Source organism: Hoplias malabaricus, chromosome X2 (assembly GCF_029633855.1).
Source record: "Hoplias malabaricus isolate fHopMal1 chromosome X2, fHopMal1.hap1, whole genome shotgun sequence".
Taxonomy (NCBI): Eukaryota; Metazoa; Chordata; class Actinopteri; order Characiformes; family Erythrinidae; genus Hoplias; species Hoplias malabaricus.
In genome coordinates, this window is record NC_089819.1 from 3189172 (window position 1) to 3204310 (window position 15139).

Genomic DNA, 15139 nt, shown 5'->3' on the forward strand with positions numbered 1-15139 from the left:
AACGGGGACTTTGTCTCCTCCTTTGCTGCAGTGACAATCTCTAATTTCCTATGAAGACTTTACAATATACACACTTAGAAAAAAGGCATGCTACAAGTATATTATTGTCACTAAAAGTACAAACTGTTTAAATCCCAATGCAGCACTGAAACCTACAGCAGACTTTCAGCATTAAACTGCAGGATGTCTAAGTGGATTCAGGCCACATCATAGCACCGAGACAGCTCTAGTCAAGAAAACAAACAATCTTCTTGCCTCTGATCAAGGCCACGTATCCCTGTGGGTGCTTCTTGACCTCAGTGCAGGTTTAAATCTTACTTAACGGAACATTATCAATTCGTAAAAGTAAACAATTTATCTTCAAATTATTCTAAAGTAAGTTTTGGAATTCTACAAAGCTCTGTTGTAGGACCATTATTATTTACATTATACATATTACCCCTAGGCATATTCGCAACATTGCCAAGATTATAAATGCCTTATCCCTGCATGACGCAAAAACATTAGTACATGCCTTTATTACTTCCAGGGGGTCAGTGGATACAGGGAATTATAGCAAACTGAGGCGCTGGTATCGTCCCATCGCTTCACACGATTATTCAGGTTTGTTGACGGTGGAGCGGAGGCATTCCAGAGTTTCAGGATGCTCCGACGTCTGTGTCCTTCTCGTTCTCTCCTTTTAGTGAAAGCTGTTATAATCAGATCTGTCATTAGCCACACATTAGCCTTGGTTCCTCTCAAGGTTTCTTGAGAGGAAACCTTGAATTTCCCCTGGGGATCAATAAAGTATCTATCTATCTATCTATCTATCTTCTTCCTCAGCTCTGAGGGAGATTGTCTTTGCTACTGTCACCCTTGGCTTGCTCTCCTGGGGGATTGTTACATTTTTACATTTCATGTTAAAACTATCTTTATTGGAATTCTGTGAAGCTGCTTTGTGACAACATCAGTTGTAAAAAGTGCTATACAAATAAATGTGATTTGATTTAAATGTACCTGCAAGGTACAATGGTGAATTTTAAAGTCCAGTGTTCCCTTAAGGTAGATTCCATTCTCCAGAAGCTTTCTTTACAGAAGTGTGTAAAATAATACAAGTCCTGGAGATGCTGTAATTTTAAATAGTAAACATATTCCATTATAATTGGTAGGTTTCAATTTTGGGTCGATTTCATATGCCTCGTTTAATCACCATACATACAAATATTAATGAATGCAACAAGATTTTATTAACTTACCTTTAGTAAGTAAACGAATCTACTATTTCATGTGCTTCTGATGTCATTTGTACAACATGTAACGTGTTCAAATAGTTTTTGTAAGAAAACTGTAATAATTGTTTATTTTTTACTTGGGGGGTCTGTTCTTATTGTTCTGAACAATATTTGCAGCTGTGCCATTATGTTTAATGTTTCCCATGTCTTTAAATGTAGTTCTTATTTAGGTGAGAAAAAACGTGTAGAAATCAAATGAATCCAAGTACCCTAAATAGTACACTACGTAAAGATAAAATAATACTTGCTCGTGCACGCCACCAGTGACACCTATGTATGAAAATATCAGCTTGCGATTCAGTTACATGTACACAACTCCACTGTAGGTCTTCTCGGACGTATAAGTCAATATTTCATAATTCATTCTGTGCACTACAGAGGGAGTACGGAGTTGACTGAGACTCGTATTATGTTTGAATGTGAAAGAGAAGCAATGACGGAGGACATCCGGGTTACTGCGCATTGTTTAGCATAGCTACGGCACAGACGTCGTCGGAGTCGGTCTCTCGGAGCATGAAAACGCTCAAATATACACACATTTGAGCTCTTTTTCCACTTGGTACAGCGGTAAGTGCATCGTTAATGTTATTTAAAGACGGTGTATGGTGGAATAATGGGACTAAATAGGTTAAAAGCTAAATCTTAGCCATGGTTTCGAGATGAGACGAAGTTGTAATGTTACATAGCTAGCTGATAGCTTCTTGTATGAGTTGTCCATTCCACCTTAAAGGATGCATCAGTTACTGCAACGTTTAAGGTGGAATGGAAGGTTAAAAGAAGAAGAACATATCCGAGAACGCTATAAAGCTAAACAAATTCAACAGTGGAGTTTTGTAACCGTGACCAAAAGAGACTACACTGAAGATCCATTTTAAATGGCGCTGCGGTTGGTCAACAGTGGAAGGCGGAACGGAAAACTCAAATGAATATGAACACTGCGGCCTTGCTAGTAAACAGAAACGGCGAACTAGTTTGCATACCATATCTTATAGCTTGTAATTATACTGGTTGATGATTATTCTTTTTTGAAAAAATTGTTTCAAAGACAATAATTTCAGTTTTATAACTAGCCACATTCCTTCTGTTTACAATGGACGAATTGGTCTAAACAGAGCAGCACAGCGCGACCCGAGCCTGTGGAAGACCACTACCGACTAACACCTAGTGCTGAATCGTAATCGCTGTTCAACACAGTGCTGTGTTTAGACGTTGATTCCAAGAAAGATCACATAATGACTTAAATTTGGCGTAGATTGTGCGCTGTATTTTTGAATCCACGCAGTACACACAGATTAGGCTGCGTTCGGGTGCTCATCGGAAGGTTATTGTGTGTACCAGGTGGCCGTTCGGGTGTTTGGCTGATGATCCGCCCGCGGTGCACATGTCCCCAAAAATGATTTATCATATAAAAGATAAATGCTTTTTGATTCATAACAAATCTGATCAAAATATTTGACTTTTATCTACAGAAAACACACACAATGAGACGATTAAAATTCATATTTGCCATTTTCTCCAGGGGAAGAGAGGAAAATGTCGCGATATATATCACACATCTAGAGTCCCGAGTTCACCCGTGATAAATACGACTTTGTCTGCCGTTCGGGTGCAATTTTTAAGTCAGAAGATTGGTATTTCCCAGTTTCCAGCATCACTCGAACGCAGTAGTCTCCATCTCCGCCAAGCCCCGTCCCACAAGTTGACGGGATCGGTTCCTTAGGTTTATGACGTCAGAAAATGTCTTTCTGAATCCTCCCCTATGGGTCTGTCTTAGGAAAACTGCAGTTTCAGTGCAGATGTAAATAAATTATATTGTCAGTTTTTGATAGCAATAAAGAAAACAAGTAAAAGCAGTTTACTGATATTTTTAAGACCACAGCATACTAAAATGGATGTTAAAATCAAAAGCAGATTTACTTTTTGAAGGGTCTTTTTAAAGTGCAAGTCTTGTCTGTTTAATTAGGCAAATGACGCCGCCTTAAACAAGTTACTCTCTAACCTCAGTCTTTGACGTGGACCCACACATTCAACATGGAATCTTCAAAATCACCTAGAAGCACCAAGCATCATTCAAGATCCAGATCGCGTTCCAGGGAACGGAAACGTAAGTCAGGTAAATTGCTCTGTTACTTGTTTTTAGTGAGTACTATTCAAAATACAGACATATTTTCTGTAACGAATCAATTTGTATATTTAAAGTGTTTTCTGTGAATTTGCAGCATTGCTGTCATTTGGCATTACATTTGAACACCTGTTTGTCATATTTAGATCTAAGTTTTTAAAGAACACTTATGTTGAGAGATTAAAATGTAAAAAAGCGTATCACTGTTTTACATCAAACACACGTTTCTGCATTTTTGAGAGAAGAACAATATAAATATAAATACAATATAAAAACAGAATACAATGATTTGCAAATACTTTTCAAACTATATTCGATTGAATAGACTACAAAGACAAGATATTTAATGTTCAAATGGAAATTGCAACTTCACTGGAATTGGCATAGTCTTTTCACGCACACGTCTAAGAAACTATCACTTTCAACATTTTGCCAGTGGAATGATTCATTGGATATGTTAATATGCGGCATGATAATCCATTCATTTTCAGAATAATAGCGCAATAAGAAAAGTTTGGATTCTGTATATGTCCATGTATACACCTCAGTCAGAATAGTTGTCTGATTGAGGCCAGTCAGAGTAGTTCTTTTTGATTAAACAAGGTAGAGTAATTCTATAAACAATACTTTAAATAGCAGAAAGTAGCTCTGTAAACTTCTGTATCTGTTTAAATTCCCACACAAAAGCTAAAAGTACATTCTGTGCATTACTTCACCATTCTTTTTAGAAAGAAATTCCTTCGTTGTGCTTTAATGGATGCCAAACTGATTATTGATAATGCAGAAGTCATTGCAAGAGCCTAACTTGTATAAGGCAGTGGCAACATTCATTATTACTGGTATATAGAGCCTCTTGTAATATATTTTGCTGAGCAAATAAGCCATGACATGGAACTTTTCTTTCTGCTCAACACTTGTAAATTTCTTCAGTACTACACTTCCCCACCATTGTTTACGGCACACTTTCATCCAGTAGTTTCATGTTGTTTAAGGGACTGGCATCCATCTTATATGTCACAGAATGTTACTCTCACTCGCTATTTAATAAACACATGTGAAGTGTGTTCTCATGAATCTGCCATAATTTTAAAGTAAATAAAAACAAAGCACATCACCTGAACAGTCTGGTAACTTACTGTTGCTCATTTAATTTTGATGAGAGACATGTCACTGTATAGAATACACTAAGTGTTGGTCTATATATGCACATGATTTAGACCGGTTTACATGTAATGTGCATATACCCAGAGGTTTTCATCAGGTAGCTGAGTAGACTTTGCAAATAAAGACTACAGTCTTTATTTTTAATCAGAATTTATTTAATGGAATTGTTAAATTGTGCATGTTAACATGGCTGTTGTAATAAATAGTTGTGTAATGATTTTTATTAAACTGTTAATGGGTAAATAAAGACATTGTTACAGATGAAACAGAGGAATTAATTGCATTTTACCTGTTGAACAAAAATATCAGACTAATTAATACTCTACTTAGATGATTGCAGAAGACTACTTCTGTTCAGAGAAATCTTGTGTCCATGGATTTGTGGGATTTTTCATTATCTGTATACCATATGCATGTTAAAACTCAAAACAGCAGATAATCTGCCTGATGCTTGGCCTAAATTTAGTTATTTGCCTATTCAGGTATGTTTCTATATATTATTATATTAAAAGCTACAGCTGTAGTATTTTCAATGCAAGAACAGCATATAAAGTTTATCTAGCTCTTCACATATTACTGAAATGTCTGTTTGTTTATTTCCTCTCCATTTCAGGTGACAAGAAGCACAGAAGATCCCGGAGCAGAAGCAAAGAGGTAACTAAATTAAACTCCATTTCCCTCACATAGGCATAAGATGATAAGGTCACATCATTAATATAATTTATAAGGCATTTCTAGCTTTAGCTCAGGGTAAGTATGAAGCTTCTTAGAGGGATGATGAAATGGAAGTGCCAGTTTCAGATTTTGGCCATTAGTCATGATGTCAGTAGATCTTGAAGGGTAATTTATTTTGGCTCATTTTCTCACATGTCAAATGTGTGAAATTTAAAGATCACTAAAGTAGCTTACAGATTGTGTGGGATTTATTTTGGTAAAATCCTGTATTTAGATCACATGATAACATCTCTATAATAAATTACACTCAGCGTGCTAATGCACGAAGAGACACTCTGAACAGAAGACGCTGCTGACAGATAGCAAAATTATATGCCTACAACTGGAAAGGTAAATATCAGCCATTCAATTTTACACTTACCTAAAAATAACTGTTTGTCTAGCAACCTGAATCATTGCCCTTTTTCCAAGTCCCAACATAAGATGCTTTAGAATCTGAGATACTGTTTTGAACAATCTCTGTCCTTCTACCTATATGCATGCAAAATAGTAATGTGTGTAATTCACTCTATTAGTTACAACAGCGGTGGCTAGATTAATGTGCAAAGGAAATGCCAATTTCAAGTTGTTACTTTTAAAAACATTTTCAAAATAAGTTTGTGACAGTTTAAAAAGATTATGTGCATGCATTAAAAAGGGAAAACAAATAGTAAGCCAAACTTTACAGGTACGGATTCCCTCATAAATCACTCCACAAACCTTATTTGATATAGTGGGTCAAGAGGGGTTTTTTTACCCCCAAACTGCGGATGTATTACATGGCCAGGGAACTGAATATGGACAGTTTATGGCATTTGTGAATTTGGAGAGTTGAATGGGAGAAAGAGGTTGTATGTTATGGTTCTTCAAAGTTGTTTTTTTTTGTAAACAACATACTAACTCTCTTTGTCACACTATTTTCCTGAAAGAGACCACTTCTTCTTAAAACAGGCACGGCGGAGGGACTCGGAGAAGGCTATGAAATCACATAGCCGATCGGAGGACATGCAGAATTCAGTTAAGGACCGTGAGAGGCTATCTGAGGACAGTGGTGAGGAGCGACATCGCAGAAAGGAGAGGAAGTCCTCCAGAGGAAGGAGTCAATCCAGATCACGCTCAAGAGAAAGGTCAGACATGGACAATGTACACTTTGCTGAACTTTTGCCCAAAAGGGTCCCTATTTGACACCCCTAGGTTAGAATATATGCCTGGTCCTATGTGAAACCCTTTCTCACAATTCTCACAAAGTTGTTAAATATTCTAAATTAAAATATTTCTACATTTTAAATCCAAAGCTGACACAACTTATCAAAACAATTACCGAGTGGTTTAGGCACAATAGTAGGTTGCATTTCAGTTTGATGCTGTTTAAATAGATGCTACTTCATGTGGTTGGTATATTTCACATCCTCAGGCGACATAACAGTAAAAGTCGGGAGAAACGAAGGTCTCGCAGTCGTGAAAGGAGGTCAAAGAGTCGTGAGAAGAAGAGACGAGCTAAGTCACGATCCAGATCAAGGAGTAAACACAAGCGCAGCAGAAGCCGGAGTAAGAGCAGGTTCGTAAACTTGGATGCATCCATTAGAACACTGATCCTTAAAGGGAACATCTGTTATTGTGGTCAAACACTTTTGACTGCTAACACTGCAGTCTAAAGCAAAGACAGCAGGCAGCTTTGTAACAAATAAAGGAAAAAAATATCCACATTTCACAAATGGTTGTGATGGGTGAGATGGAGAGCTACAGGGGTTTATTTTTACTTATTTATTTTTGACAATTCAGTTATATTTCAGTTTAGAATACTGGCTGTGCTGACATGCACAGCAGTTATAGGCATTGTAGGACAACTGTTTTAAGCAAGTTTGGGGGGTTTGTGAAATGTTTTTCACTATTTGGGTCACTATAAAAAAAAAAAAGTTCGATAACCTGTCTTAGAACGTAGAAGTTTTGTGTGTGTGTGTGTGTTTTCTTTACTCTTACATTCTTTTCTCTTCTACTCTTTCAGTAAATAAATCTGTCAAATATTTGTTTTGGGTTTTTTCTAAAAGGAATTGCATTCTCTAGGAAATGGATGATAATGGTAACCTGTTGTGTGCTTTGATCATGCTGTGACGAACCTACCATTGAGTACATGCTTTGTGAAGGTTTCCTTTAACAAATGGAACTGCGAAAGTATTTGTTAAACTTTTCTCATGGTGTACAATTATTTTCAGTTTTAAATGGGTTTGACATAGAAATATCTTTTATAAAATTTTCTATTTAAAAGAAATTGCTCTGCGGTGGTTTGATTATTCTGTGAGGGTTTCAAAAGTAATCATGTTGTCACGGGTATTTATTTATTTTACGAGTACAAATGTTTTATTGGAGTGGGTGTGTTTGTTTAATTGAACAAGTTTATTAGTAAAATCTTACAATTTTAAAGATTACTAATGTAAAAACATTTTACTTGGTTGTATTAGGGAAAGGAAGAAGAGGCCTGAAAAGCCCAGGAGGAAAAGTCGTAGTCGGTCTGTTAGCCCTGTGGCTTTCAGAGGCAGAAACACAGCCATGGATGCACAAGAGGCTTTGGCTAGGAGGTAAAATGATGGTGCTTTATTATTAAAAATTTGTTTTATATATCTTAACTGATTTTAGTCTGTCGATATCTGTTGGGATCAAGCAAAAACGTGGTCCCTGTGGAGAGAAAAAAAATATATAAATATATATATACATTAAATTTTTCAAATGAAATACCCACATCCATCCACACTGTTTACGTTTAAACCTGATGCAGAATCAAGAACTTATTTTTTCTTCTCCATCAACTGACATTAAGCCTGTCAGCTTCAGCACATATTGCTACCTTTGACCATTCAAAGACCATTTTGAATGAATTAACATCTGATGTTTCACACTCCTAGGTTGGAGAGAGCTAAAAAACTTCAAGAGCAGAAAGAAAAAGAGATGCTGGAGAAGCAGCAACATCAACAGCAAGAAATTGCAGCAGGTAGTTAAACTTCAACTGATAAGTTTCAAGCTTGTTCCTTTGTTAAATAGCCCAGGGATTCTTTTTGTAAATACTGTTAATGATTTTTTTGACTCTCTTTCAGTAACAGCAGCAGCTCCATTGCTGGCTGACAATCCCACAATTCCCACAGCCAATCCAGTGCTTAATGTGGCAGCATTATTGGCTTCGGGCACACAGGTCACACCACAGATCGCTATGGCAGCTCAGATGGCAGCACTGCAGGCCAAAACACTGGCAGAGACAGGCATTGCTGTACCTAGCTACTATAATCCCTCAGCTGTTAACCCTATGAAGTTTGCTGAGCAAGAGAAGAAGAGGAAGTTGTTGTGGCAAGGAAAGAAAGAAGGGGTGAGAAGAATTATTTTATTAGTGCAATGGTATTTTTACACTTGTTTTACACATGATTTTATTAGTACTGTAAGCCATTCAAATGGGGTGTGTGTGTGTGAATATAAAAAAAATGGGCTTATTTTACACTGACATGATTGCTGTCGAATTTAAATCAAATCATGAAATACACTGAGGGTTCCGTTACTAGGCCCTCTCCATATGACCATTCCAGAAATGATACAGTAAAATCCTCAAACACCATTTGGTTAGAAATTATAGCTTATGTAGGAATATGGTACATAGTAAATAATGAATGTTGTGTATATGATTTTATCATTGCTATTAAATATTTCATATTAAATGTAGATTTTTTTTTTCTTTTTTGCAAGGACAAGTCTCAGACAGCTGAACTGTGGGAGAAGCTTAATTTTGGCAACAAGGACCAAAACGTCAAGTTCCGCAAATTAATGGGCATTAAAGTAAGTGTTCATGCCTTGCCGTTCAGTAGCTAATCCGCGTTTACATTGTAACTGACCTGCAAACATTTTTTTTTTAATATTCAAATCTTGCATTACAGCAGAAACATGATTGCTGTTAATTAGCCATCACCAACAACTAAAAATAATTTATACTTGCTTATAACAGTATATTGTGGCATCTCCCCTCAGGAAGAAGAAGGTGGACCTTCTGGTGCAGTCAATGATGAAGGCTTAAAGACACTGCAGAAACAGGAAGAAATGTTCCGTAACTTGGATGTCCAGTATGAGATGGCCCGGTCACAGACACATACACAGAGGGGAATGGGCCTTGGTTTCTCATCGTCTTTTTCTCGAGGAATGGATGCTGTTTGAATACCAACCTCTACCCTTCTCACTCTTCCATTAATGTTCCAGCAGTTCCGATGATTTTAATGTGTATATAGAAGGTTGAAACTTTAGGTCGCATGGATGTTGGTCTGATTTGTAATTTATTCAAACACCAGTTTTTGTCACGGAAGAATTCATTTGTAAACAGTCAGGTGATTTGTCTTACATCTTTGTTAGGCTTGTCCTGCATATCTCTCCAACAAATTATGCGAAGGTGCAATACTGGATGTGTAAAGCTTTAAGAAAGATTTGGACAATTAGACAAATATTGTAACATCATTTTTTTTGTTGGTTTCTTTAATATTTTTTTAGCCCCCCCTTATTATCACTCAGTTTTATGTACATAGAACATGAATGTTATATGTTATTTAGGATCCTGCTTTGAGTAACAATTGACCTTAGCATCATCAAGACACTGGCATAGTACCAGATGTGCCAAGCTATTGTATCAGCTCATGACAGCCTCATTAAATTTTTGATAGTCCAAAAGAAAATGTCTTCTTCAGCAGTTTTATATGTGACCTTAAACATTATAAGGTTTAAGAGGTCTATTTGGAAGTGGTATGGTAATTCTTAGTTTGGTGGTATGGAAGTTCTGAGTCCTGACATCAAACAAACCTCAGGAGGGAACATATACATTGAAGAAATTAACAAATGTCATGTAAGTAGCTCTGAATTTTACAATTTTTTTCCTGTGAGTGCGCAGTATGGCAAAAATATCTTGGTAGTGTTAGTGCCTTTGAAACTCATGAAGACATGGGGTGAACAACTCACAGATATTGACCCAGTGGTAGGGTTAGAACCCAGAACCCTGGAGCTATGTGACAGTGACACATGTTGCACCACTGTTGGAACCAACAGCACCACACTAAAAAACTTTAGTCAATTGCTGTGTACAATGATTTACTTTGCTTATTTTAATTAGAATTCAATATACATATTTAAATATAGCCCGTTATTTAAATAAAAAACACCTTTGAAACCTTCACTTGTCACAAATAGAAGCAACTTTTTTCTTTTTTTAAATTGTAGCCGAAATATAAATTTTTTAGTTTATTTTACATCAAAATTGTTCTTACTAGGAGAAGGTCATTTCGATTCTAATTCTTCATAAATCATAATTATTGGCACATGGAACGTAACCTCACTGGACTGGAAGGAGCTGGAGCTTGTGTGTGAGAGTCACCAACAAGATATAGTTCACCTGTACACAGTGTGGGCTCTGAAACCAGATTCCTCATTAGGAAATGGTCTCTCTCCTGTTCAAGAGTTGCGCATTAAGAGATGCCAGGCAGGTGTGGGGACACTCACCGGTCCTCTGCTAGTGGCCGTAAGTTAGAGTTTATCCCAGTAAATGTGCAGAGTATTCTGCCTTTTTTTTTTGAGATAGTAGAGGACAGTGGAGTTCTGGATAAAATTCTATACACTGACTCCACTGCACATGGACTTGGATACTCAGGTTGGCAATGACTTGTGCACTTACTTGGTTTGCACCTGCAAGGCCATGGTTACCTTCTTGTAAAATATGTCATGCTTCATTCAGGGAAAGCACAATCTACACCACCAAGTGAAGGGATTTAGGTATGTGGGGGGTGTTGTTCAGGAGTAATGGAAAGAGTGACTGATCATAAGATCGACTATACAGTAGTTTATGTCAAGCCTGAAGGAATGGAGTCACTATACCAGATCATAATGTGGAAAAGGAGTTGAGCCATAAAGCAAAGCTCCTAATTTACCAGTTGATCTATTGTCCCCACCCTCACTTTGGGTCATGAGCTGAGTAATGAATGAGATTTGGGATACAATCAGACTAAAATGGGTTTTCTTCGTTGGGTTGCTGGGCATAATCTCCAGGATCCGCTGAATAGCTCAGCGATCCAAGAGGAGCTCAGAGAAGAACTGCTGCTCCTTCCCATTAAGAGAAGCCAATTAAGATGCTTTAGGTATCTGACAAGGATGCCTCTTTGATGCCTCCTACTGAAGGGTTACCAGGCACTGCCAACTAGGAGGAGGCCCCAAGATAGACCTGGGGCTTGTAGGAGGAACCGTCTCTCCAGGCTGGCCTGGGAACTCCTGGGGATCCCCAAGGAGGAGTTTAAAGTTAAGTAGGACAGAAACACCAAGCAGCTGAAGCAAGTAAAGACTGGTTGCGTGCATTGGGCGGGAACAAGCCATGATGCAACAGCTCTCTAACTAGAGCGTCTCAATAATTTGTCTCATGAAGACAGACTTTGTTTAGAAAGCTGCAGACTTAAACAGGTTTTGAGACAGATTAAACATTTCCCCCCAAATTGTTTAAACCTTTTCTGCAAATTAGATTATTGGTAAAGCAAAAAAGTATAATGGAAATATAAAGGAATATAATTATTTCCCTATCTGCTAATGAGACTGGAATACAGTACATGAGCCACTCCTGTGATGAGGTTATGATTGGCAAATTCCAGGATAAGCAGTACAATAGGATATTCGCTGAGTCTTTTCCAAGAGGCAGCCTCTTCACTGAGACCCATCCAGTTCATCAGCAAGGCCTGCATTGCCTCAGGGAAGAGTTCTGTAGCTAGTTCCTCTGCAGGGGGAAGGTCTGTAATGTGTTCGATGTGTCGCATCTTGAAGCTTTCGACCTGCTGGCTTATGCTGCTGTTTGCTGCATGGAACTTCTGACCCAACCAGCCAGCTAGAGCCTTTAGAAGAGGGCTGGAGTAGACAGTGAATTCTTGCATCTGGGTCCAGAGTAGAGCCATCACAGCATCTGTTAACATGTCCTCATTTTGTTGTCCACCAATCCAGTATTCAGTATAATCCAGAAGTTTCAATATTGCTTCCTGTTGATTCTGTTCCATTGTCCTCATGGATTTTACCTTGTCACATATACTACAGAGTTTCTCAGCTACCACAATGGACTGCTCCACTGGCTCTGATATAGAGCAGTAGTCATGATCGGCAGATGACACCTCCTCTAGTAGACCACATGCTGGCTGGGAGTCTACTTCATGAAGTTCTGTATGGCCATGGGCAGGTGTGGAGAAGTTATTAAGAATGTGTGTACTTGGTGTCTCTTTATCACCATGATAGTTGGTAGTATCTACTTGGATGTCAAGGTTGTAGGCCGTCGTTAACTGCTCATCATTGATCCGAGACTTCCAGAGATCCTGAAGTGAGACAGAGTCTCAAAAATGGGTTACAAGTTCCAAATATACAATAGATATACAACAGTATACTCTAACAGTACCATTGCAATACACACTCGATACCTGAAATGTGTCCAATATTGAAAGCTGTTCTTTTTTGCTGTAAAGCTCAAAAGCCACTCGAAAAACTCCATGTATACTATAGAACCACAAGCCATTATTGGAGCAAGGAAGTCGAATGCCCTGGAACCTGAAGCCTGGAAAAATAAAATAAACATGATAAAAGATCAGGGCAGCTCCTGTGGACTATATATAATAATGGAAATGAAGGTATTTTTAAATGAGCCCTCAAGATTATTTTTTAGCAACACTTCAGATTGAGCATGTCTGTTTTTAACATTTTTATCTACACCCAGATTTGTTTATTTTTATTTCATTTGGAGGCCAATGAATAATATAAATCAAACAATCATTGTTCTAATCTTAAGATAGTCCTGAAAATCAATACCTGAGGAGAAAACCAGTTTGGTTGCCAGTCCCCTTTTGGCAAATTTTGCATGGTATCTAGGATGGTTCTCAATGCGGATGTCAGTGTTAGAGAAGAGATCAGCACCGAGGAAAAGGGGAATCATCTGCTCCTTAGGAACCAGAAGCATAAAATGGTTACATTTTGGGATACCTTAAATTTTACTACAATTTCTGACAATATTCTGAATATATCATCTTACCTCATACGTATTTTGATTGCCAACTTCGAAGGAATTTTTGCCAGCCAGGTATAAGAACCGTATCCTCCTTTTTCCACTTTCCCAGTGTGGTAAGTCAATTACTGAGATACACTCAGCCATCATGATCTAGTCTTCCAGTAGATCTGACATACCCTTATAGGATCCAGAGTGTCTCTCTTCGGTGTTTAAGCTTACTTTTAGACGATTATGTCTAATCTATGTATGCAAAAGAGGCATTATGATTTTAGAACATTTTTTTCCAATGTCAAACCCATGAAAATACTAGGAACAGTTCATTAAGAGTATATAAGTAAAGCTAATTAATAAATAATTTATAATAAACGATATCAGTTTGCACCACGACCCTGAAATTGATAAGCGGAAAAGATGATGATGAATAACAGTTTGAAGGAATGGCTTTTTTCTTGCAATGTGTTATCGCCATTTTGAGATAATCCTCAGTGACCTCCATTGAAAAGCATTGCCAATAGAGTAGGATACTCTGAAGCAGCTGCACATAAGCCAAAGCCCACAAAGTCCAATGGCATGTGTGGGTTTTAGGGTTATAAAATCCCCAGGTATTTCACTGTGGATTTTAATTCTTTGAAGTGATGAAACTCCATCCAATCAATTTGAGATGAGTTAAGAGTGCTAAGGCTAGTTATCCATCATCAGTACCTGAAGTCAATGCAGTTTAGGTGACTGAAAACAATCTAATATTTACAGCAATCTTCCAATATTTAGTGTAAATCCTCCTCAAAATGGTACTGTGACTGCAGCAAGGGAGGCTAAAAAAAACTCTAGGGCAATTTTTTGGCAGTACAGTGTCGCACACTGTTAAACCATGAATATACATGGTTTAATTATCCCCATTATATTCTCCCTCTGTTTATCTAGTCACAAAACACTAAAATCCCATCTCTGTTCATAAAAATACAGACTTTTAAGTGATTTCTAAAGAAACAAAATGCCATAATTCCTTAAAAGTGGCTAAGAAATAACTCCCCTTTGCCGTAATTTACTTTAGTCTATGAATAAGCAGTTAGTCCTCAACTCTACCTCCAGTTAACCCTCCACCCTACATCTACAGGGGGTGATTCCTTAGGTTTATGATGTCAGAAACCCAGGCTGTTTAAATCTGTTTTTTGAGACTTTCCTATAGAACATTGCAGTTTCATAGTAGAAATGTTCAGCCATGACTCTGACTGCTTATTTCGCTCCTGATAACTCACCTTAGAGTATAACACCACATGGGTAACTTGTTTTTTTACTGGAGAGGATCTTTATGGACAGACAGTCTAAACTGCAGGTCAGTATATGGTTCACCCAGCAGAAAAGATCAGAACCTTTGTCTTAAAACGGTTTAATTTAAGTCCTGATCTGGTCTATACGTACCAGTACACACGCACCTCCAAGAAGAACGCGTCTCCAGTTGTACGTTATCAGGGATCTGAGGTACGGAGGTCCATTTCACAACCCTTCGCTATCTTCACTCTTGTCTGTGTTATGTTTCTGTTATTTTGTCCACCTCCACCTCTGTGTACTTAAGTCAGACTGCAGCAGATGTGACGCACATTGCGCACGTATCTAACACTTACTGTAAAAAAAAATAAACCTCATATAGTGTTTAAAACAGCTGTAAAAGAAGAGCAGAATACACCAACACAACAGAAAATAAAAGATGCCCCGGTTTCTGTTCTGCGCATGCGCCGCTCGTTGTCTTCCGGTGAAGCCCGGCTGAAGTGAAGGGGCGTTATCGCCCCCTGGAGTTCAGACGGGTTTGTCCTGTACAATACCGAGCGACTGAGC

At 37.9% G+C, this 15139-nt stretch overlaps 2 protein-coding genes across 7 annotated transcripts; one reads left to right on the plus strand and one right to left on the minus strand.

The window, feature by feature from the left end:
- The first annotated feature begins 1679 nt into the window (after positions 1 to 1679).
- Positions 1680 to 10311, plus strand: LOC136676412 (arginine/serine-rich coiled-coil protein 2-like). 5 transcript variants are annotated; one of them, XM_066653409.1, is made up of 10 exons: positions 1680 to 1838; positions 3235 to 3384; positions 5171 to 5211; positions 6223 to 6398; positions 6686 to 6829; positions 7731 to 7847; positions 8172 to 8257; positions 8361 to 8626; positions 8998 to 9087; positions 9277 to 10311. In XM_066653409.1, exons 2-10 carry the CDS (start codon positions 3303 to 3305, stop codon positions 9457 to 9459), a joined length of 1185 nt encoding a protein of 394 aa, XP_066509506.1. In that variant the 5' UTR covers positions 1680 to 1838; positions 3235 to 3302; the 3' UTR covers positions 9460 to 10311. The 5 variants fall into 5 exon arrangements, with proteins under 5 accessions (XP_066509506.1, XP_066509508.1, XP_066509507.1 ...); XM_066653411.1 differs by having other exon boundaries at positions 3235 to 3375; XM_066653410.1 differs by having other exon boundaries at positions 1721 to 1838; positions 3276 to 3384.
- A 4-nt stretch (positions 10312 to 10315) lies between these two features.
- Positions 10316 to 15128, minus strand: LOC136676413 (uncharacterized). Of its 2 annotated transcripts, none has more exons than XM_066653415.1 (5): positions 14740 to 15128; positions 13331 to 13546; positions 13111 to 13240; positions 12726 to 12859; positions 10316 to 12623 (listed from the first exon to the last, which is right to left on the minus strand). In XM_066653415.1, the coding sequence occupies exons 2-5, from the start codon at positions 13451 to 13453 to the stop codon at positions 11847 to 11849; spliced, it is 1164 nt and encodes a 387-aa protein (XP_066509512.1). In that variant the 5' UTR covers positions 13454 to 13546; positions 14740 to 15128; the 3' UTR covers positions 10316 to 11846. The 2 variants fall into 2 exon arrangements, with proteins under 2 accessions (XP_066509512.1, XP_066509511.1); XM_066653414.1 differs by having other exon boundaries at positions 10317 to 12623; positions 14726 to 15128.
- Between the last annotated feature and the right edge of the window lie 11 nt (positions 15129 to 15139).